Below are 25,892 nucleotides of genomic sequence, written 5' to 3' on the forward strand. Positions count from 1 at the left end.
TTATCACTGCAGTTTAGGTTTATGTACAGTTACCTTGTAAACTACAATACCAGACCAAACATTCCAGTTGCATGTTCATAATTTGATATTGATATCTTATTTCAGGAGCATTTGACCCATTTCAATGTGTCTGGTGCATCAGGTGAGACGTGTATATTGCTTTTCAAGTTTGAGGAGCCTTGTTTTTTTCTCATATTCATATATGAATAGGAAAAAAACATGGACATTTCTAAGTGCTAAATATATATATATATATATATATATATACACACTGCCGTTCAAAAGTATATATATCTATCTATCTAAAGTTTGGGGTCACTTAGAAATGTCCATGTTTTTGAAAGAAAAGCACATTGTGCTGTTCTGTAAAGGGAGTAGTACACAGCGTTGTACGAGATCTTCAGTTTCTTGCCAATTTCTCGCATGGAATAGCCTTAATTTCTCAGAACAAGAATAGACTGATGAGTTTGAGAAGAAAGTTATTTGTTTCTGGCCATTTTGAGCCTGCAATCAAACCCACAAATGCTGATGCTCCAGACACTCAACTAGTCTAAAGAAGGCAAGTTTTATTGCTTCTTTAATCAGAACAACAGTTTTCAGCTGTGCTAACGTAATTGCAAAAAGTTTTTCTAATGATCAATTAGCCTTTTAAAATGATGAACTTGGATTAGCTAACACAACGTGCCATTGGAACACAGGAGTGATGGTTGCTGATAATGGGCCTCTGTACGCCTTTGTAGATATTCCATTACAAATCATCCGTTTCCAGCTACAATAGTCATTTACAACATTAATGTCTACACTGTGTTTCTCATCAATTTGATGTTATTTTAATGGACAAAAAATGTGCATTTCTTTCAAAAATAAAGACATTTCTAAGTGACCCCAAACTTTTGAACAGTAGTGTATATATCGTTTATATTGTCTTGTTCTAGATGAGCCAAAGAAGCCTTTGGAGAAAGAGCCTGACAGTCAGAATACAACTGCAGGTGAGTGTTTCTCTGTAACAACAGAGCAGAGCATATTGAATGAGAGCTGTTTCCACTGGCTCTCTGTTGGGTAGTCATCAAATGATTCTCAGTTGTAAATGTCATTAACTATGTCTTTCATTTTATTTTTAATATTATTGCATCTCTGACAATTAATTGTTGCAGTCAAATTCCACTTGACCGTTGAGTCACGGTAACTAGGCTTCTCCAAAATTGCCCTCTGATGCCGCTGATGGTCATTAGTAGCCTACCATACTTGCCAACGGACAGTCGCTAATGGTGTGTTCCCTCTAATCACTCTGACAGAACCCTGGCATTCAGAGTTTGAGTGGAGTAGGATCACCTGTTGCTCAGTGAGAGCCAGCTCCTTATAACTGGTTGATACATGGAATAAAATAAGTGTCCCTATATAGGCCCATGTTGCACAACAGTTTTCTATAGGCTATGCTTTGTATTTGCGTGAGAAAACAGTTTTGATGGCCTATATTAAAAAGGATCCCATCAGCTTTCTATAGGCTAGGCCTACTATATTTATTTCTCAACTTTGCTCATATTAAGCACATTGCTTCGCTTTACAACCGGAGTAGCCTACCTGGCTGGGCTGAAAATTAGCTGCTGGAAAGGTGTCCTCCATTCGCTATTCAAGTGCAGTCTTTTCCCCCTGCCCCTGTTGCGACAGAGGTATGATAATGGCCTATTCTACATCCAAACCAGTTCCCACATATATTATTTAGCATACTGTATGGAAAGACAATATTAGAGTAAGAATTGTCTGATGTGTGAGAATATTACCACGTGTATAGTCTATGAGGCAAGAAACAGTACTTGAATTGTTGGGTGACTTTTTCAAATCAAAGTCGCATATATCATGGTTTTATTTTCGGGATTTATCGACTGAGGTCTGGAAAGATATATCCATTTGTTCTTCTGGAGAACTAAGAACCCAGCAAATGGATGTGGACACCCCTTCAAATGACTGGATTCGGCTATTTCAACCACACCCATTTCTAACAGGTGTGTAAAATCGAGCACACAACCATGCAATCTCCACAGACAAACATTGGGAGTACAATGGCCTTACTGAAGAGCTTAGTGACTTTCAATGTGGCACCGTCATAGGATGCCACCTTTCCTACAAGTCAGTTCATCACATTTCTGCCCTGCTAGAGCTCAACTGTAAGTGCTGTTATTGTGAAGTGGAAACGTCTGGGAGCAACAACGGCTCAGCCGTGAAGTGGTAGGCCACACAAGCTCACAGAGCGGGACGGCCGAGTGCTGGAGCGCGTAGCGCCTAAAATTCACCTGTCCTTGGTTGCAACACTCGCTACTGAGAGGTGTAAAGCACTTAAGTAAAAATACTTTAATGTACTTCTTAAGTAGTTTTTTGGGGGTATCTATACTTTACTTTACTATTTATATTTTTGTCAACGTTTACTTTTACTTCACTACATTCCTAAAGTAAATAATGTACCTTTTACTCCATACATTTTCCCTGACAACCAAAAGTACATTTTGACAGAAATGGTCCAATTCACACACTTATCAAGAGAACATCCCTGGTCATCCCTACTGCCTCTAATCTGACGGACTCACTTAACACAAATGCTTCATTTGTAAATTATGTCTGGGTGTTGGAGTGTGCCCCTGGCTAGCCGTAAAACATTTTTTATAATAATTGTGCCATCTGGTTTGCTTAATATAAGACATTTGAAATGGTTTATACTTTTACTTGTACTTTTCATACCTAAGTACGCTTTAACAATTCCATTTACTATTTGATACTTAAGTATATTTAAAACCAATTACTTTTCAACTTTTACTCAAGTAGTATTTTACTGGGTGACTTTCACTTTTACTTGAGTCATTTTCTATTAAGGTATCTTTACTTTTACTCAAGTATGACGATTGAGTACTTTTCCCGCCACAGCTACTGAGTTCCAAACGACCTCTGGAAGCAAGGTCAGCACAATAACTGTTTGTCGGGAGCTTCATGAAATTGGTTTCCAATGGCCGAGCAGCCAAAGATCACCATGCGCAATGTCAAGCGTCGGCTGGAGTGGTGTAAAGCTCGCCGCTATTGGACTCTGAAACAGTGGAAATGTGTTCTCTGGAGTGAAGAATTATGCTTCACCATCTGGCAGTCTTGACAGACAAATCTAGGTTTTGCGGATGCCAGGAGAACGCTACCTTCCCCAATGCATAGTGCCAACTGTAAAGTTTGTTGGAGGAGGAATAATGGTCTGGGGCTATTTTTCATGGTTCTGGCTAGGCCCCTTAGTTCCAGTAAAGGGAAATCTTAACACTACAGTGACATTCTAGACGATTCTGGTCTTCCAACAGTTTGTGGCAACACTTTCAACTTTGTGGCAACAGTTTCCTGTTTCAGCATGACAATACTTCCATGGACAAAGTGAGATCCATAGAGAAAAGGTTTGTCGAGATCGGTGTGGACGAACTTGACTGGCCTGCACAAAGCCCTGACCTCAACCACATCGAACTCCTTTGGGATGAATTGGAATGCTGACTGCGAGCCAGGCATAATCACCCAACATCAGTGCCAGAACTCACTAATTCTCCACATCTAGTAGAAAGCCTTCCCAGAAGAGTGGAGGCTGTTATAGCAGCAAAGGGGGGACCAACTCCATATTAATACCCATGATTTTGGAATGAGATGTTTGACGAGCAAATGTCCACATACTTTTGGTATTTGTACTTTCATGTAGTGTATCGATTTGAGGATCAACCATCCATCAATTCTTGTGTAAGAAGAACTTTCACTGTATAAGGCTGAATATTTTTGTTGATACATTTCAAAGTTGAACAAATGACTTTCCACATTAACACAATACATCAAGTTTTGTTAATGTTGAAGCAGCACCCATCACATGGCCGTAAAGATTGGCCCAAACTGGATCAAAGTATTTTATGATGAACAAAGCCCTGCTCGTAGACTGAACTGGCTGACACAAACCCACTGTTGAGGGGGCCAGGAGATGGTTGAGTACAGTCCCACTGTAGAGGGGGGCAGGAGATGGTTCAGTACAGTCCCACTGTAGAGGGGGGCAGGAGATGGTTCAGTACAGTCCTACTGTAGAGGGGGTTAGGAGATGGTTGAGTACAGTCCTACTACACAGAAAAACATAAGGTGCATAGAAGAAACTTTCTCACTATGTGCAGGACAACAATCCTGCCCTCATGAGAAGGGCAGACATACCACATAGCTCAGCTGAAATGACAGAAAGTGAGTGTCATGGCTGACTAGGTAACGTGAACACCAAAATAATCCCGCACAACAAAGGGGCGGGTTCCACACGCTAAATAGGGAAGCAAATCAAGAACACACAAAATTGGAACAGGTGTAACTAATGAGACTAAACTAACCGAAAAGAAAAAGGGATCGGTGGCGGCTAGTAGGCCGGTGACGACGACCGCCGAGCACCACCCGAACAGGCGGGGAGCCAACTTCGGCAGGAGTCGTGACAGAGAGTGAGGTTGAACAGGATAATTCCTCAGCTCCAAGGACAAAGGTGGTGTGAATGAACCATTGGAGTTGTTACCTGGTGAGCCATAATCTACAACAATGACCACTCAAGCTAAGAAAAATAGGAATAATAGGAAAAATGCAAAAAATGAAGCTAGGAAAGTGGCTAATTAAGCCGAGTGACAATTGGAACCAAATAAAAACAGGATAAGGGTCCCCGAAGGCAGTGCAACTCTCTGGGGAATACAATTGAATAGTAAAGGGTAAAGGGTCATGACATGATTATGTCATGGAAATAACTTTATTCTCTCTAATACCACCATTATAGATGGAGACCATCCTGATAGAAACCGTGGTGACACTAGTTTGATCTGGAAAATCATTGGTGAGTGTTTACGCAAATCTATCACCACAGCTTCCTCTGTATGAGCAAATGACAAGTAAATCTGACCTCAGAATGATGTTACCAAGATCAACTACAGTTAGAAGGCTATTTTAAAACCTTTTCATTTGTGTGAATATGTCAATATCTGATGACTACATGTTGTTTTTCAGGTGGTGTTGCTCTGGTCATTGCTGGTCTGCTCTTAGTGTTTTGTTATGTGTATAAATCTCGGAGAGACAAACAGTGGTGAGTATCCTATATAACTGTTTTTGTGTTTGTGAAGGGAGCTCTTTAAGTCAATTAGAATTGTTGCAGAGGGTTTATGTTAGTTATGAGACTAGTTCTCTCTGTCTTACTACTAGGGTTTAAAGTCAGACCAATGGGGTCCTAGCAGGTCACAAACAGGATGAGAACAGTCTGGAACTTGCAGGCCACTTACAAACTATAGACTTGCCGGACATTTTGTCAAGTTAATGTTGTTTATCAAACATTATCCTTAATTTCTTATTAATGTAATAATCTCATCTTTAGCAACCAAGGCCACAGAGATGTGGAAGCGGGTCAGGGCATTCCAGAACCAAACTCCATTCCTCTGATGCAGAATGAGCAACGTGATGCCAGGTAAACCTTTCCACATCACTTTATTGATCTGTAATCAACCACTGAATGATAGTCTCTCTTGTCTTCAGCTGTTGCTATGGGTTATATTAGTTTCTGTCTCTATAGAACAGGGCTCTCCAACCCTGATCCTGGAGAGCTACTGTCCTGTAGGTTTTCACTCCAACCCTAATCTACTGTAGCACACCTGATTCTAATAATTAGCTCAGGGACGGGAAACAGGCGGCCTGCGGACCTCCGTTTTACTGTTGACAGCTAGAATAGTAGAATACACAAGGTGCAAATTCAAAATTTGGCTGTGCATCAGGAGTTTTCCTCTTGTCATATCAGTCATTGAAAATCACTAAATTCTTTAGATTGGTAAATGAATCTGACCCGCTACCTAAACTTGTAGTAATCATCGTCAAATTGCTTACAGGGGGCATTGATTTTGTAAGTCATTCTCACTTAGATATCATATTGACATGCACATATTTCTCTCCACCCTATGGCAAAATGAGTAGAATTGCAGCACACTTGCTCTAAATCTGCTAAATGTTCTCTAATCCCCATAGCAAAATGTTGCTTAAGGCCGGCTCTGACTGCATGTGTGAGTGTGAATGTGGGTACACAGAAGCCACTGTGGTCCCTCATAATGAATTCCGATGTTTGTGGCTCCCATCAAAGTTGCCTATCCCTGAAAGCTGGTTAAAAAGCTGCATCAGGTTAGTTACAACTGGGGTTGGAGAGAGAACCTACAGGAGGGTAGCTCTCCAGGAACAGGGTTGGAGAGAACCTACAAGAGGGTAGCTCTCCAAGAACAGGGTTGGAGAGAGAACCTACAGGAGGGTAGCTCTCCAAGAACAGGGTTGGAGAGAGAACCTACAGGAGGGTAGCTCTCCAAGAACTGGGTTGGAGAGAGAACCTACAGGAGGGTAGCTCTCCAAGAAAAGGTTTGGAAAGCCCTGCTATAGAAGGCGAAGGAAGAATTACTCAATAGATCCGCATGGCATTTCTAAATACCAGCAATGTCTATTGGCAAGCAACAACTTTCAGCAAAGACCCTGCCTTTAGAGCCTTGCTTATCCTTTCAGTTAAGCTCATCATAATCTCACTTTTAGTGACCAAGGAGGTGAGCCAGGAGAGGAGAGCAGGCAGCCCATGGACAATGAAGAGACAGGCGCTGACAACCCTCTGCTGAATGGAGATGCCAGGTAAACTGTACCACATGACTAATCACCTGCCAGTCCTCTGTAATGTAGGCTATGGATATGGAGAACATTTGTATCGTTCCCAATAGAGATACTTAAATCATTATCAATGTAATAATCTCAACTTTAGTGGCCAAGGAGAGGAAGGTGTTCTAGGAATGGAGGATGGAAAGCTGTCAGACAATGACAGAGCAGACACTGAAATCTGTCAGAAGACACATGCTGATTCCCATCCACTGAATGTACCCAAGGTTGTCAGGTAAAATCTCCACATGAGGACTCCTTTGGTACAGTGCCTTGCGAAAGTATTCGGCCCCCTTGAACTTTGCGACCTTTTGCCACATTTCAGGCTTAAAGATATAAAACTGTATTTTTTTGTGAAGAATCAACAACAAGTGGGACACAATCATGAAGTGGAACGACATTTATTGGATATTTCAAACTTTTTGAACAAATCAAAAACTGAAAAATTGGGCGTGCAAAATTATTCAGCCCCTTTACTTTCAGTGCAGCAAACTCTTTCCAGAAGTTCAGTGAGGATCTCTGAATGATCCAATGTTGACCTAAATGACTAATGATGATAAATACAATCCACCTGTGTGTAATCAAGTCTCCGTATAAATGCACCTGCACTGTGATAGTCTCAGAGGTCCGTTAAAAGTGCAGAGAGCATCATGAAGAACAAGGAACACACCAGGCGGGTCCGAGATACTGTTGTGAAGAAGTTTAAAGCCGGATTTGGATACAAAAAGATTTCCCAAGCTTTAAACATCCCAAGGAGCACTGTGCAAGCAATAATATTGAAATGGAAGGAGTATCAGACCACTGCTAATCTACCAAGACCTGGCCGTCCCTCTAAACTTTCAGCTCATACAAGGAGAAGACTGATCAGAGATGCAGCCAAGAGGCCCATGATCACTCTGGATGAACTGCAGAGATCTACAGCTGAGCTGGGAGACTCTGTCCATAGGACAACAATCAGTCGTATATTGCACAAATCTGGCCTTTATGGAAGAGTGGCAAGAAGAAAGCCATTTCTTAAAGATATCCATAAAAAGTGTCGTTTAAAGTTTGCCACAAGCTACCTGGGAGACACACCAAACATGTGGAAGAAGGTGCTCTGGTCAGATGAAACCAAAATTGAACTTTTTGTCAACAATGCAAAACGTTATGTTTGGCGTAAAAGCAACACAGCTCATCACCCTGAACACACCATCCCCACTGTCAAACATGGTGGTGGCAGCATCATGGTTTGGGCCTGCTTTTCTTCAGCAGGGACAGGGAAGATGGTTAAAATTGATGGGAAGATGGATGGAGCCAAATACAGGACCATTCTGGAAGAAAACCTGATGGAGTCTGCAAAAGACCTGAGACTGGGACGGAGATTTGTCTTCCAACGAGACAATGATCCAAAACATAAAGCAAAATCTACAATGGAATGGTTCAAAAATAAACATATCCAGGTGTTAGAATGGCCAAGTCAAAGTCCAGACCTGAATCCAATCGAGAATCTGTGAAAGAACTGAAAACTGCTGTTCATAAATGCTCTCCATCCAACCTCAATGAGCACGAGCTGTTTTGCAAGGAGGAATGGGAAAAAATGTCAGTCTCTCGATGTGCAAAACTGATAGACATACCCCAAGCGACTTACAGCTGTAATCGCAGCAAAAGGTGGCGCTACAAAGTATTAACTTAAGGGGGCTGAATAATTTTGCACGCCCAATTTTTCAGTTTTTGATTTGTTAAAGTTTGAAATATCCAATAAATGTCGTTCCACTTCATGATTGTGTCCCACTGGTTGTTGATTCTTCACCAAAAAATACAGTTTTATATCTTTATGTTTGAAGCCTGAAATGTGGCAAAAGGTCGCAAAGTTCAAGGGGGCCGAATACTTTCGCAAGGCACTGTAGATCTGTCATTCAACAGATAATGAAATCTCATTTCTCCCTTCAGAATCCTATGGAAGACAGTGTTGTTTCTGGTGGATCAAGAGTTTTAATCCTGATGATATCCCTGTTATTGCTCCCACAGGGTTAACAGCCAGACTGATGACACACAGCTTCTTGGTCAACCTCAGAGCAATGGACATGTGCCATATAGAAGGTGAGAATGTGTATGTATCTGTGTGTAAAGTTGCATGGGATGGTAGAGGAGGTTAAATAACTGGTTGAGGTCATGTTTAGGAAACCCTGTTATCTCTATAGGGAACAGTATTATGGTGGATCATGAATGTGAATGTTGATGTCTTATTACTCCAACAGGGTTAACGATGAGACTAAGGAAGCGACTCCTGGTGCACAGAGTCCAGGACCACCTCAGATGAATGGAGGACCTCCCATGTCTAACAGAGCTGCAGAGGAGACCACTGCTCTATTGGACAAACAGGCCTTAGACAAGGACCAAGTCACCAAACCCCCTGAGTTAATAGTAAGTACTGTTAATATCCTCTGACAACTGGTGAACTGTTTGTCTTGGTATCTAAAATGATGGGGCTCGTTTTCTTTTTGCTCCAACATATTTGTAACTCTTGTGTTTTTCCCCAAGGACAAAGGACCTAATGACATGGAGTCAAGTAGAGGAGAACTGTAACAAACGGTGGACGTTTGTATAACAAAAGAAAACCTATTAAGATATAATAAGATACAGTAATATATGATATACAGTACTTATTATAAGATACAGTAATATATGATATACAGTACTTATTATAAGATACAGTAATATATGATATACAGTACTTATTATAAGATACAGTAATATATGATATACAGTACTTATGATAAGATACAGTAATATATGATATACAGTACTTATGATAAGATACAGTAATATATGATATACAGTACTTATGATAAGATACACATATGTGACTAGCTTCATCATCGTCAGTCATGTCAACCTCAAGACACATTCTGACCAGTGTGTTTTACTGCACATTGATTTTCAGAAACCTCAACAGTTTATTAAGTTAATTCTCTATGTGACAGCTATAATCTGGATAGGTTAGGAAACGTGTTTAAGTGAAATCAGTTGAAATTTCAAAACAGCCCATTACTTGTAGATAACTAAAATTACAAAATGATTCTAATCTGAAAATGAGTGTGACTTATGACTGATTATGATACAGCATGTCACATATTAGCTATACAACATTATAATGATATGAAAGGATAGTAAGATCATACTTACAGTAGTATTGTATACTATACATACAAGCAAATATACATTACATACTCATGAGAAGATGCATAAAACATAAACCTCTTTAGTAGAGACATTTCCAAGATCATGAGGTCTCACTCAATGTCTTGTGGACATGTCAAATAGCTAAACATTGACCAGGCGCTATTTCCGCTATATATACACAAATGTATGTGGACACCCCTTCAAATTAGTGGATATGTCTATTTCAGCGACACCCGTTGCTGACAGGTGTATAAAATGGATTACACAGCCATGCAATCTCCATATACAAACATTGGCAGTAGAATGGCCTTACTGAAAAGCTCAGTGACTTTCAATGTGGCACCGTCATAGGATGCTACCTTTCCAACCAGTCAGTTGATCAAATCTCTGCCGTGCTAGAGCTGCCCTGGCCACCTGTAAGGGCTATTATTGTGGAGCATCATTGGCTCAGCCATGAAGGAGTAGGCCACACAAGCTCACGGAACGTGACCGTCGTGTGGTGAAGCCTCTCAGTCGCAATCGTCCGTCCTCGGTTGCAACACACACTACAGAGTTCCAAACTGCCTCTGCAAGCATCGTCAGCACAACTGTTCATCAGGGGCTTCATGAAATGGGTTTCCATGGTCGAGCAGCTGCACACAAGCCTAAGATCACCAAGTGCGATGCCAAGTGTTGGCTGGAGTGGTGTCAAGCTTGCCGCTATTGGGCTCTGGAGCAGTGGAAACGCGTTCTTGCTTCACTATCTGTTAGTCCATCAGACGAATCTGGGTTTGGCGGATGCCAGGAGAACGCTACCTGCCTCATTGCATAGTGCCAACTGTAAAGTTGGGTAGAGGAGGAATAATGGTCTAGCGCTGTTTTTCATGGTTCGGTCTAGGCCCCTTAGTTCCATTGAAGGGAAATCTTAACTCTACAGCATACATTTACATTATAGATGATTCTGTGCTTCCAACTGTGGTAACAGTTTGGGGAAGGCCCTATCCTTTTTCAGCATGACAATGCCCCCATGCACAAAGGGAGGTCCATACAGAAATTATTTGTTGAGATCTGTGTGGAAGAACTTGACTGTCCTGCAGAGCCCTGACCTCAACCCCATCGAACACCTTTGGGATGAATTGGAACGCCGACTGCGAGCCAGGCCTAATTGCCCAACATCAGTGCCTGACCTCACTAATGCTCTTGTGGCTGAATGGAAGCCCCGCAGCAATGTTCCAATATCTAGAGGAAAGCCTTCCCAGAAGAGAGGAGGCAATTATAGCAGCAAAGGTGGGACCAACTCCATATTAAAACCCATGATTTTGGAATGTGATGTTTGACAAGCAGGTGTCCACATACCTTTGGTTATGTAGTGTAGCAGAGACATCATTATCACAGGGCCCAGTCTAAGATGCTCTATTTTACTGATGAAATTATTCATTATTTCTGAATTGAGAGTTGCAGCATGTTAGTGTTAAAATAACTTGCATAGGGGCCTCCCGGGTGGTGCAGTGGTTAAGGGCAGCGCCAGCTGTGCCACCAGAGACTCTGGGTTCGCGCCCAGGCTCTGTCGTTACCAGCCGCGACCGGGAGGTCGGTGGGGCAACGCACAATTGGCCTAGCGTCGTCCGGGTTAGGGAGGGTTTGGCCGGTAGGGAAATCCTTGCCCCAGCGACTCCTGTGGCGGGCCGGGCGCAGTGCGCACTAACCAAGGTTGCCAGGTGCACGGTGTTTCCTCCGACACATTGGTGCGGCTGGCTTCCGGGTTGGATGGCGCTGTGTTAAGAAGCAGTGCGGCCTGGGTTGTGTATCGGATGACGCATGACTTTCAACCTTCGTCTCTCCCGAGCCCGTACGGGAGTTGTAGCAATGAGACAAGATAGTAGCTACTAAACAATTGGATACCACAAAATTGGGGAGAAAAAGCACATAATAATAATAATAATAATAATAATAATAATAACTTGCATAATTTGTCCCAACTTCAGCAAAACATTTCAGACACCACACACACCTGTAATCCTACTTTCAGTAAAGAACGTTAATCTTCCATTTTCCTTTCTGAACCTTGAAACAAGTTCCACTTGTTGTCATTCTTCCCCTCAAAATCAGGGACTGATTTAGATCTGTGACACCAGGTTTGTGCATTTAATTATGAGGTAGAACAGAAAATCAGCAGGCTCCGGACCTCATAGGGTAAGAGTTGAGTACCCCTGCTGTAGAAGATACAACAACAGACTTTATTTAAACCACTGTTTTCATAGGAAAGCATGATTGGTCAGTTCAAACAGGATGTTCTCTTTATAATGCAATATAGGAGCATTAATAACACCTTCTATTCATAATGCATCAGGATGCACAACATAGGTGCTAATAACTGCTCATGAACATCTATAACTGCATAAAGCATTATCACCAGGATGTGTAATGCCTCATGAAGTAAAGTATTACTATGCCAGATGCCATATTTGAAAATCACATTAGGAGCATTATATTATATATTAAGTGATAGGCTATATTCTAATTTCACTGCATACCCTCTTACACCTATGTAACTCCGTCTTGAGGGCATAAAGGGATAGTTCACCCAAATTACAAAACGACATGTTGTTGTTGTTACCCTGTAAGCAGTCTATGAACAAGTTAAGAAAGCAATCCAATGCTTTGGTTTTGTTTACTGTACTTGGTTAGGGAAATGCAAACGTTTTAGCGTTTGTAACCCTGTTAAAAGCATTTTTTTGCAAATCATCCTAAAGTGTCAACATTTGATCTAAAAAGTTTGTATTTGAAGACAGTGGTCAGGTAAACAAAAGCAAAGCATGGATTGCTGTCTGAGCTTGTCCATAGACTGCTTATGGTGTAAAGAAAGCAAATTATATTTTGTAATTTGAGTGAACAATCCCTTTAACAGGAGTGCGGAACTCCTACGTGAAGTCGTTACAGTATAGCCCTCTGACGCAATTTCCTAAAGAGCATTTCATGAGGTCATACCACTTAGCTTCATAATCATAAGGCATTATGCTGCCTGCTTAAAATGCTGTAGGAATATATAGACATTAGCAGTCATTAGTGCCTATTTCATGCCATATGATGTATAATGCATAGATTATAAGGTGTTATAAATACACTTATCACACATTATGAAGAGGGTATTCATAGGAAGTGTTACCCACAGGTCTTGCAGAAGGAACTGTACCCCACACCCCCACCTACTAGTGACATTGAGAAAAATACCACAACTTTAGACAGGAATTGTGTAGCTATGTTGACATTTGTGTTCACCGTTTAATTAGAATGTTTAACACATTGAGAGTATCGGTCAGGTCAAATGACTTAGACGAATGACATACCCACATTCATTGAGACCTTATAACCTTAGTGTCTGAAAAGGTTCATTTCCTTTACATTTTAATTATGCTTGTTTACTTACTTGTAATGTATTTGATATGTCCTGTCTGTGGGTTGATCTCATATATTTATGAATGGCTTTCGACCTGATGCTTTTTATGGTTAGTTACCTTACACATGTATTTAGTTTCATTTCCTTATTACATTTTCATTTCCATTTTATAGTACTATGCATTTTGACTGTTGGATTGATATGATCTGCTCATACATTGCCATACAAGTGAGTGAGTTAAGACTATTGTTTAATGAACGACTCAGGTCTGATGGATACAGTTGTCCCTCATACTCTTGTATTATTTGTAACAAACTTTCTGTATGTATCTGTATGAGGAAACCTCCACATTATTGTCATATCTACTTTTTAGCCTGCAAGTTTAGGAGGGCTATTCTGCAGAGTTTTGTGTTTTATATAATAGAAATGTAGACCCTAAGATTACTTCTTAGTATTATAATATGCGTTTAATTCCTTTTATCATTAAAACATTCCTTTCCAGCTTGTGGTCGTGTTTTCTTCAAATGAGACACTGGAGGAGAGGGAAAGATCAAACTCTGATTTATTTAGTCTTCTGTCACTCTCGTTTTTAGCTTTAAGTTCATGCAGAGACACACACACACACACACACACACACGTGCCACACTAAGGCTCCTGGTTTCTACAGTAGCTACTGTAGACCCTCACAGATGTGATCATGTACACAACTGTACTGAGTTCAAAGTACTGTACAGTATGTCTGTCTTAATTGGATGTCTGATGTGTTCACCCGTAACACACAGTAGACAATGATGGTATGGTACAGTATGTGGAGGAGAATGAGTTTACTGATATGGACATTTCCCATACCTTTTGTCTGTGGTAGTGATACATATTATGTACTCCACTTCTTCATACAGATGGACTGAAGGACAGACAGACAAGTCGGCTGAGTTTGCCTGTGTAGACGGTTGATAGATTGGTACATGATGCCTCTCCCTCAGTAGTTTGCCTGTGTAGACGGTTGATAGATTGGCACATGATGCCTCTCCCTCAGTTTCCCTGTGTAGACGGTTGATAGATTGGTACATGATGCCTCTCCCTCAGTTTCCCTGTGTAGACGGTTGATAGATTGGTATGTGATGCCTCTCCCTCAGTTTGCCTGTGTAGACGGTTGATAGATTGGTACATGATGCCTCTCCCTCAGTTTCCCTGTGTAGACGGTTGATAGATTGGCACATGATGCCTCTCCCTCAGTAGTTTCCATGTGTGGACAGTTGATAGATTGGTATGTGATGCCTCTCCCTCAGTAGTTTCCCTGTGTGGACAGTTGATAGATTGGTATGTGATGCCTCTCCCTCAGTAGTTTCCCTGTGTAGACGGTTGATAGATTGGTATGTGATGCCTCTCCCTCAGTAGTTTCCCTGTGTAGACGGTTGATAGATTGGTATGTGATGCCTCTCCCTCAGTAGTTTGCCTGTGTAGACGGTTGATAGATTGGTACATGATGCCTCTCCCTCAGTAGTTTCCCTGTGTAGACCGTTGATAGATTGGCACATGATGCCTCTCCCTCAGTTTCCCTGTGTAGACGGTTGATAGATTGGCACATGATGCCTCTCCTTCAGTTTCCCTGTGTAGACGGTTGATAGATTGGCACATGATGCAAAAATATAAATGCAAAATGTAAAGTGATGGTCTCATGGTTCATGAGCTGAAATAAAAAATCCTACAAAAGCTGATATCTCAAAAATATTGTGCACAAATTTGTTTACATCCCTATTAGTGAGCATTTCTCCATTTCGCCAAGATAAACCATCCATCTGACAAATGTGGCATATCAAGAAGCTGATTAAACAGCAGTGGTGGAAAACGTATCCAATTGTCATACTTGAGTAAAAGTATAGATACCTTATTAGAAAGTTACTCAAGTGAAAGTGAAAGTCACCCAGTAAAAAACTACTTGAGTAAAAGTCTAAAAGTATTTGGCTTTAAATATAATTAAGTATCAAAAGTAAACATATTTGCTGAAAAAGTACTTCATTGTCAAAAGTAAAAGTATAAATCATTCAAAAGTTCTATTATTTATCAAATCAGACAGAACAATTAATTGTCTTGTTTTTTGAATTTTCAGATAGCCAGGGTCACACTCCAATACTCAAACATTATTTACAAAAGATGCATTAATGTTTAGTGAGTCCACCAGACCAGAGACCGTATGGATGACCGCGTGTTCTCTTCATAAGTGTGTGAATTTGACTATTTTCCTGTCCTGCTAAGCAATCAAAATGTAATGAGTACCCGTGGGTGTCAGGGAAAATGTATGGAGTAAAAAGTACAATATTTTCTTTAGGAATGTAGTGAAGTAAAGGTAGTCAAAAATCTAATTAAAGTTTTCTACATTTTTTATTAAAGTACAGATACCCCAAAAAACTACTTCAGTAGTACTTTTAAATAGTCTTTAAAGTACTTTACACCACTTTTAAACAGCATGATCATTACACAGGTACACCTTGTGCTGGGGACAATAAAAGGCCACTAAAATGTGCAGTTTTGTAACACAACACAATGCCACAGATGTCTCAAGTTTTGAGGGAGAGTGCAATTGGCATGCTGACTGCAGGATTGTCCACCAGAGCTGTTGCCAGATAATTTAATGTTAATTTCTCTACCCTGGCAGTACATCCAACCGGCCTCACAACCGCAGACCATGTGTATGGCATCATGTGGGCGAACAGTATTCTGATGTCAATGTTGTGAACAGAGTGCCCCATGGTGGCGGTGAGGTTATGGTATGGGCAGGCATACTATGGGCAGGCTAAGGACAATGAACACAACTGCATTTTATCGATGGATTGAATGCACAGAGATACCGTGACGAGATCCTGAGGCCCATTGTCGTGCCATTCATCCGCTGCCATCACCTAATTTTTCAGCATAATAATGCTGAGCCCCATGTCGCAAGAATCTGTACACAAATCCTGGAAGCTGAAAATGTGCATACTCACCAGACATGTCACCCATTGAGCATGTGTGGGATGCCATGGATTGACGTGTACAACAGCGTGTTCCAGTTCCTGCCACTATCCAGCAACTTCACACAGCCATTGAAGAGGAGTGGGACAACATTCCACAGGCCATAACTGCCTGATCAACTCTATGTGAAGGAGATGTGTTGCGCTACATGAGGCAAATGGTGGCCACTTCAGATACTGACTGAGGTATTTTTCAAGGTATCTGTGAGCATCAGATGCATATCTGTATTTCCAGTCATGTTAAATCCATAGAATACGGCCTAATGAATGTATTTCAATTGACTGATTTCCTTCTATGAACTGTAACTCAATAAAATCTTTGAAATTGTTGTGTGTTGCATTTATATTTTTGTTCAGTATCAGAGACAGGGCTTTGGGTGAGGGGTTATCCCACCCTGAAGCTCCAGAATTCCATTGGCTTGTGGGTGTAGATGTGTAAATAAAACCAAGATTGCAATTGGAGTGATATGATTATAACTACAACTTCCCACCAAGTCCTTTAAAATATTTTGCATGTTTGATTACCTATTCAAATCAAAATGTCCTTGTGCACCTAGTGTTCATCTAACACCATGTCTTTATAAATCACAACTTTGAACACTTTCAGCAACAAGGCAGAATAAAAGGTATAGCCCATATCAGTTACCTATTGGGAAAGTTATACCAAAGACAGTACAGAATGAAGATAGGCTAAAATTGCTTCTTCAACAGAAATCCCTGATCACACTTGAAGGTGATGTCATGGCAATGTTGGCTAGCTAAACTCATGCACAGAAACACGTCATCGGGTCTAACGGTCGTCTCGCGCCAATTTGCCGTGTGCAGGCCACCATATCAAAGGCACTCTTTTGATATGAAGTCATTTTTTTATGAAAATAGTTTGAGTAGTAACATGTTCAAATAGTTAAGACATTGGCTCAAATCTAGAATGTGCCTTTGAATTTTGAGAAAGTTAACAGCTAAGGAAGAATATTTCTCTTGTCTCATTGACTTCTCAAACCCGAATCCCCAGCCTGGTCTACTTAATCTGTTTAGCAAGCGTTCCTGCGATGTTGAGTATCAAGGTTTAGAAACTGTGGTGATACAGTCACTTATAACTCCTCCTGTTTTCTAAACTGAATTTACTGAAGCAGGAAGAAGAAAAGTGAAACTTTTTTACAGAACCAGAAGGCAAGACCACAGACTAAAATGTATCCATTCAGCCTGTTGTTTGTTTTTTTGGTGCTCCCGTACCAAGGTAAAGACTAAGTTGTAACTGTATTTGCAATGTATCATAGCTACATTGCTATAAAACTCCCTGAAGGCAGAAAGTTATCTTACTGTATTGTGTCACCTGGGCGAGGTCGGCTAGCAACCCGTTAGCCTCATACACAACCTGTTTGTACCTGTGATTTGTTTAACTGTATTAGGATCTCAAACATTGGTAGCTGCAGTCTATCTCTATTTCATTGTGTTTGTGTTTAAGGAAGTTTGTTAGTAACATTAAAGTAATGTTACATAGAAAGTTGTACTAAATGAATGTCTTCTTCCGTAGCTTGCTTAGCGTGCTCTCCCATCGAGAAAATGGACAGGTGTGAAGATTTGTGGACGGGAATTGGATATGTGTACCCATATGAAACTCCATCTGGATCTGAAATTGAGGTGTACTCAAACAATGTTAGTGGAGATCTTATGGTTTAATTCAGGATTTGTACTACAGACTTTGTCTTGATTCTCCACCCTTCCCCCAAGTGCACACTTCCCAAAATGGATTTCACAATGTTGGAAAGTCCCTGCAGCTAATGTTTACGCCCGTTCCAATGCTTTTAACCATGGCGGGAAGTGTGCAAGTGTACACTTTGGGGGAAAGGGTGTAGAATCAGGTATGGTATTTTATTTTTTTTAGATAATAAGTACTATGTTGTATGACAAAACAGGGCTTTTTGATTCAAACCTGAATTAAATTATTTATTTTCTTATGTGCTTTCCCACAGACTCCAATAGCCTACCGTGGCATGAACAAGCCTTTTGAGGCACATCTCTCTGATAAGGTGATAAATGTGAACAACAGTGCTGTCATCCTCTCTGAATGCCTAAATCTAACATTCAAATTCTTTCATGTTCTCCAGGTGAGTCCTGTTATTATTTCACACAATTGAGATGATTTGATTGTTGAAAATGATTTTAGAGATACTTACTTCCCATGTGTCTTCTCTTAAGGGCAAGGTTGAGGAGTGCCATTTGTATTACATTGTTGCAGGTAAAGAATGATGTTCCTATTTTCTTTCATTTGAAACTTCTTGCACTTTCATATTGGTCCATATATCCAAGGCAGTTAACGCTAATTTCTCTGGATAAGAGCGTCTGCTGAAATGTAAAAAACGTAGACTGACAATTCAACTGACATTTTAATTTACAATCCGACTGACACCCCGGGTGAGTACTCTAATATTACCAAACTGATATCACCTCTTTGTCTGATCTTTGTCTGTAGAGAGGGAGCATGTGGCTATGATAACTATCAATCTGACTGACAATCTGACTGACACCTCGGACAACACATCAGGTAAGTTAACTACTATAAAGACAGCTAATTACTGTCTATAGCATCTCCATCTGTAATAAAGTACATATTCAATTGAAATGACTTTACTCTCTGATTAAACTCAGGAAATGGAGACAAAGCCACTAGCCACACAAAGGAAATCACTGGCGAGTGTTTCCATATTTTTTCTTTTGTTTGACATTCTACTGTCACCACAGCTCCTTCTTCTTTTTCTTCTGAACCCAATTATGGACAAATGCGATAAGACAAACAAACCCCTAACTAAATCAGCAAGAGTTTTGAACAGTCTGGGTTCAGAATGTGGACTAGTTGATGTCTGGCGTGAGATCAAACCTCAAGCCAAAGATGATACTTTTCTAATGTACCCAACTCATATTCCAGAATAGACTACTTATTTTTCCCCAACAGCTATCTGCTGTGAACAGTTGCTCTATTGGTACGTTTGACTTATCCAATCATGTCAAAATATATTTATCTGTGAACCTGAGCAGCTTTGTTTCTCTATCCAGAAATGAGAAACTTAATACATCTAATGGCAGATAAACATTTCAGAGCAGAAATGCATTGTGGGATTGTGAATTACATACAGATAATAGTGACCCTACTGTACATTAGATGCTTCCACTGTATGGGAGGCGGCAAAACCCACTCGAAGTGGTAAAATTATTTCATATGCCTCATTTAAGAAAAAGAACAGTGAGAAGTTGTGTGACATTGAGAAAGATGCGAACAATTGCACAAAAGGTTTTCTACTGAGAATTGGAGGCACGTAAATCTTGAAGCAAACGAAATCTTTAACAAACTCTCCATATCAATGATAACATGTTCCATGTTAGACAAAAACATATGAATATGATAATCAAGTAAGCTCCTTGCCTATCAATTAAAAAAGGAGCAACCAGAATGCATGTTACACTCCCCTCTTTAGCAAAATTAAAGACCTCTCAAAATGAAAGACTCTCCCATAACAATGATTGGAGGATAAACATAACACTGGTCAAACCTGAGTCTATGAAGAATGGAGCTGCCCAATTTCCAACTTTACTATTGGTCAGCCCAAACTCGCTAATTCTTGTCTGGGACTTTGGGCAGATATGACTCGTCATGGGTTCAGATTGAATATCAATCTAGCCATCCTTTACCTCTGAATCAGTTAAATCATATTTGTGATGACAATAAATACACAGTAATGGCATGGGCAGACTGTAGAAAGCACTGGGGTATTTCAAACACGTTTTTTAATATGCTCCTATTTCTTGTTGCCCAATGTGTTCTTAAAAGTCGGCCTTCATAATTGGTGCCCGCTGGGTCGTAGGAGGTTCGCAGACTTGTTCCATAGTGGATTAAAAACAATGAAGGGATTTATACAAATCCATCCCGAATATAACATCCCTGGTACACATTTGTTTTAAGTGCCTTCAAATCAGAAATGTTATCTTTATATTTATCAAATAATTAAAGCTGAGATCTCAGTTATCAGAAGTTAAGAATTAATAACCACATCTGTATCAAATTAAATCAAATCAAATTGATTTATAAAGCCCTTCTTACATCAGATGATATCTCAAAGTGCTGTACAGAAACCCAGCCTAAAACCCCAAACAGCAAGCAAATGCAGGTAATACTTGATAAGATGTATTGTACATTATCCAAACATTATGAATCCTCCTTTGTTTCACTTCAAATGATGTGGGAAAATGACTTAGGCACGGAATTTGATGAGGAGGTTTGACTTGAGAGCTGTAATAAGATCCACTTCCCATTTACTAGTCCCAATATTAAGGAGACTAACTACAAATTAATGTTCATGTTTTAGCTTACCCCTGTTGAATTAAACTGTAAACTGTAAACTTTTTTTAATCTATTCTGGCATTGCAATAAGCTAATGGATTTCTGACGCTCTATTCATACAGCCACTCAGATCATTTAGATATGGTATTGGTACAATCCAGTGGTGGTTGGTGCTGTTTATGATGAGGGAGGAAGATAAACATTTTTATAGGCCTTATTTCTATTACAGCATGCTAGGTGACTGTCATTCAGATTCCATTCACCCAGCTCAATGTAACATCGATAGATTTAGGCTCCTACATGATACTCTAATTTTCCCTATAGCCTTTATGAATTTGCTACAACCTAGCCTATGAATGAAAGTTTACAATGTAGGTGTTCAGGTCGAGATACATTTTAGTAATCAAGATGACAGACACACATTCAATACCGCCTTGCACACTCTGGTCTGCATCTATCTGATGTAGGGTGTAATCATTAGTACAACAGTTATAAACAAGAGTTTCTATTGGACAAATTCAGGTATGTTTATCCCAGATTCGTTCCGTTTGCTTCCGTTTAAGAAATATTTTTCAACAGAATCGTCTGAATGAATACACCCCGATCAAACGCAAAAATAGTTAACTTTCATAGAGCCAGATCGTTATATAATTCCTTCTGGCATCTATGCCCTCTCCTCCTCTCACCTTTTCTTTCTCTCTTTGAGTCAACTACTCACCACATTTTATGCACTGCAGTGCTAGCTAGCTGTAGCTTTTTTTCTTCAGTACTAGATTAATTCTCTGATCCTTTGATTGGGTGGGCAACATGTCAGTTCATGCTGCAAGAGCTCTAATAGGTTGGAGGATGTCTTCCGGAAGTTGTCATAGTTTCTGTGTAAGTCTATGGAAGTGGATGAGAACCACAAGCCTCCTAGGTTTTGTATTGAAGTCAGTGTTCCCAGAGGAGGAACGAAACTAGCTGTCCTTTGGCTACACCATGGTGCTACCCTACATAGTGATGTTGAGGCTACTGTACACCTTTCATTGCAAAACAGTCAATATATTTAGTATAGTTTTATCTATAAAGGATCACTTTTTGAATGTTACAATATTTTGATTAATATGAAATTATATGAGGAGGATGGTTCTCCCCTTCCTCCTCTGAGGAGCTTCCACTGGTACAGTACCCAAGCCTTTACCATCTTAATCAAATGCTGAATACTGCGCTTGATTCAGACAAGATAAGGTTGCTGACAACTTACTTTCCAAATAAATGTATTCTTGTGTGTTGGAAAAATGACAACCCACCCACTTTTCATTTGTGGCTAAAACAAGTTGCAAACTTCATGCCATTAGAAAAATGAATAATGGACTTACAGAACTGCAGATCCACATTCTTGAAAGTATAGTTTTTTATTGAAAAAAGCTCTTAAAATAGTACTTCTATTTCATATTTTATCTACATTTATTGCACTAGTTGTTTTAAAATCTCTGAAAATGTGTCTGCATTAACACTAACAGTATTACGATATTACAGTATATCTGCTGCTAAGCTGTAATACTAACTGCTTTATTTAGTTTTGGATGGAATGTATTTTCTGTTAGTCTTTAGAATTGTTTATTTATTATATAATTGAAGTCAGAAGTTTACATACACCATAGCCAAATACATTTAAACTCAGTTTTTCACAATTCCTGACATTTAAAAATTCCCCGTATTAGGTCAGTTAGATATAGGATATAGGACTCGTTTAACTGTGGATATAGATACTTTTGTACCTGTTTCCTCCAGCATCTTCAGAAGGTCCTTTGCTGTTGTTCTGGGATTCATTTGCACTTTTCGCACCGAAGTACGTTCATCTCTAGGAGACAGAACGCATCTCCATCCTGAGCGGTATGACGGCTGCGTGGTCCCATAGTGTTTATACTTGCGTACTATTGTTTGTACAGATGAACGTGGTACCTTCAGGCATCTGGAAATTGCTCCCAAGGATGAACCAGACTTGTGGAGGTCTACAATTTGTTTTCTGAGGTCTTGGCTGATTTCTTTAGATTTTCCCATGATGTCAAGCAAAGAGGCACTGAGTTTGAAGGTAGGCCTTGAAATACATCCACAGGTACACCTCCAATTGACTCAAATTATGTCAATTAGCCTATCAGAAGCTTCGAAAAGCCACGACATAATTTTCTAGAATTTCCCAAGCTGTTTAAAGGCACAGTCAACTTAGTGTATGTAAACTTCTGACCCACTGGCATTGTGATACAGTGAATTCTAAGTGAAATTGTTACGCTTGTCGTCGGAAGGAGACCAAGGTGCAGCGTTGTAAGTGTTCATGATCTTTATTCCTCAAAAACACTCGAACAAAAATAACGAATACAAAACGAAAGCGAACAGTTCCGTAAGGCAACTCAACTATACAGAAAACAACTACCCACAAAACACAGGTGGGAAAAAGGCTGAAAAAGTATGATTCCCAATCAGAGACAACGATAGACAGCTGCCTCTGATTGGGAACCACACTCGGCCAAAAACAAAGAAATAGAAAACATAGAAATAAAGAAACTAGAATGCTCACCCTAATCACACCCTGGCCTAACCTAAATAGAGAATAAAAGCCTCTCTATGGCCAGGGCGTGACAGTATGTCATGTTTTGTTCCTTTACATGATACTTATATAGCACAGTTTAACAGGATCTCAACAACTGACATAGACAGCTTTTTGTTTTTCAGCTGGTGTTCTGGTTATCTTAGTTCTGCTGCTGGGCATTGTTGGTTTCTTAGTGTACAGATATGTCAACATTCCTTGGAGAGACAAACATTCGTGAGTACCTTTTATGACCTGCATCAACAATAGGGCTCAGAGTGTACAGCCAGTCATCTTAGCTGTCCAAAATGAATTCAGAGAGGATAAACGTATGATTTAGGACTGAACGCAACATTTCCTTTTTTCATCACACACCACATCAGGTTTGCTCTTGCACAGCTAACTCAGATGGGTCGGGACTACCTTAACACCAACAGGGAAAACCAGAGGTGAGTCAGACTCAGTCAACCTGAGGACATTTTTAGTAGTTACGTGGTTTAATGTGCTGAAGTGTTTCATGTTACATTACTAAATATCAGTTATCATGCCAGACAACAGCTTAGAGCAGCAAGAAGTAACACGTGTTGTTGTTTTAACTTCTCTAAGGGACAACGGAGAACCTGATGATCCAGCTGCTGGGGACGCTGAGTCTCTCCGATCTGCGCTTGTCATTGGCAGGTTAGACAGCCAATCTATTGAATGTAATATTTATGTTCCTACTATACTTCATGTCTTCCTCAATCTATAACTGCATTTGTCCCTTTGAACCATCAGGGACCAGGGGGATGGGGTGGAAGAGGAGAGGGAGCCACCACACAGTCAGGAGTCCTCTCTGCTGAATGGGCATCTTGTGAACAGGTTAACCTTTCTCTGAGAAATACCCTCATTACTTCATTACCGGTTGGGTATCATTATCCTCCGTCAGAGCTGATCCCATGAGTCATTGATCCCACAGGTTTAATAGAAAGACTAGTTTGTTTAACACATGATCCTTATATTCTAATACCTGTAATACCTAATGAGCATGGTAAATGCTCATGCATGTTAAAAAAAAAATTTTAGCAGACAAGGAGAGAGAGGTGAGCCAAGCAAGATGTTCGTTCAGCCAATGAGGGAACAGATACTGAATTCTCTCAGAAGAGACATGCTGGATTTCCTCTGGTGAATGGAAACCATAAGGCCAGGTAAACTTTACCACATGATGAATACCTTGATAGATCTTCATTGAACGATACAGATGGAGGATCTTAATTTGAGCCGGTTTGCTACAGCAGGAAAATAGTCTTGCAGCAACAGGAAATGTGAATTGTTATGTGGGTTGATACATTTTTCATTAGGGCAAATGAAAAATGCTGTGCAGGAAAATGCTCAGCAACAAAAGAGTGATCAATTTAAGATCGTACCTCTGTAATCTCACAATGGGGCGTGCAATAACGTTTGTCTTGTGGTGGATCAATGATGATGTCAGGTAAACTTGACTACATATTGATACATCCACAACTCATTGGGTATAATGCCACTCACCCCATTTTCCCACGGTTCATGTTAGCCTCTGTCTCTTTAGGGAACAGTATTATGGTGGATCATGAATGTGAATGTTGATGTCTTATTACTCCAACAGGGTTAACGATGAGCGTAAGGAAGCGACTCCTGGTGCACAGAGTCCAGGACCTCCTCAGATGAATGGAGGACCTCCCATGTCTGACAGGTGATATTGTAACTATTGCTAAAGTAACACTGTTCTGAGCTTTTTCTCCACTGTATTTGAATTGAAGGTAGAGGATTGTATAATAACCGTGTTTTTACCCATGTTTCCTGAACCAGCCTGTCTTACTGTGTTCTGTGTCTAAGGTTGGAGAACAACCCTGTTGGTCAGCGCATGAAGAAAACTGCTCTGGTGAACAAGCAGGACCAGGACTGGTCAGCAACGGCATGTAGCCAGTTGAAAATATATAGCATATAAGATGAAACTAAGTGTAAATATAACATGATATACACTGTAATATAGAACAGTATAATATGACATTATATAATATCGTAACACTTACTTGAAGCTGCTTCTTGTATAGTGCTATATGTTCTAATGAATGCATTCTTAACAACATGAATGATGCATTAATGCATACATAGGACATAACTGTATAGTAAAATGCTAGTATAATACTGTGCTGGTAAGCTGCTAGCTGTGGGGTTGCCCCCAGCTGTGGTTCCTATCATTCAGAGTATCTAAGCTCAACTGTGGTTCAAATCCATAGTTTTTAGCTTAGTTGTTACCGTAAACTAGCACTTCTTAGAGACAAAGTTATGGAAAATGCTGTATAACTACTTACCATTCTGAAGTGTAACAGTCAAGTTTATATGTAACAATTGTTAATCCCTTTTTTAAATGTTTATTTATATATTTGTTTGCTTGATTAGATTGAATTAGTATGACTAATGCATTATTTTACCCTCCCGTATAGAGGGACATTATTTTACCCTCCCGTATAGAGGGACATTATTTTACCCTCCCGTATAGAGGGACATTATTTTACCCTCCCGTATAGAGGGACATTATTTTACCCTCCCGTATAGATGGACATTATTTTACCCTCCCGTATAGAGGGATATTATTTTACCCTCCCGTATAGAGGGACATTATTTTACCCTCCCGTATAGAGGGACATTATTTTACCCTCCCGTATAGAGGGACATTATTTTACCCTCCCGTATAGAGGGACATTATTTTACCCTCCTGTATAGAGGGACATTATT

The 25,892-nt window shown here is 40.1% G+C and overlaps 1 protein-coding gene across 1 annotated transcript in view; it reads left to right on the forward strand.

The window, feature by feature from the left end:
- The window catches only part of LOC139422572 (uncharacterized), a 34,599-nt gene extending 8,923 nt beyond the window's left edge, over positions 1-25,676 (forward strand). The window contains exons 10-20 of the mRNA XM_071173717.1: positions 18,210-18,344; positions 18,436-18,475; positions 18,710-18,781; positions 18,886-18,927; positions 23,285-23,375; positions 23,522-23,587; positions 23,745-23,816; positions 23,913-23,996; positions 24,201-24,322; positions 24,760-24,846; positions 24,990-25,676. Of these exons, the coding sequence (XP_071029818.1) occupies positions 18,210-18,344; positions 18,436-18,475; positions 18,710-18,781; positions 18,886-18,927; positions 23,285-23,375; positions 23,522-23,587; positions 23,745-23,816; positions 23,913-23,996; positions 24,201-24,303 (705 nt within the window). The 3' untranslated portion in view covers positions 24,304-24,322; positions 24,760-24,846; positions 24,990-25,676. The remainder of the gene's footprint in view (positions 1-18,209; positions 18,345-18,435; positions 18,476-18,709; positions 18,782-18,885; positions 18,928-23,284; positions 23,376-23,521; positions 23,588-23,744; positions 23,817-23,912; positions 23,997-24,200; positions 24,323-24,759; positions 24,847-24,989) is intronic.
- Positions 25,677-25,892: the final 216 nt, after the last annotated feature.

Source organism: Oncorhynchus clarkii, chromosome 12 (assembly GCF_045791955.1).
Source record: "Oncorhynchus clarkii lewisi isolate Uvic-CL-2024 chromosome 12, UVic_Ocla_1.0, whole genome shotgun sequence".
NCBI classification, from domain to species: domain Eukaryota; kingdom Metazoa; phylum Chordata; class Actinopteri; order Salmoniformes; family Salmonidae; genus Oncorhynchus; species Oncorhynchus clarkii.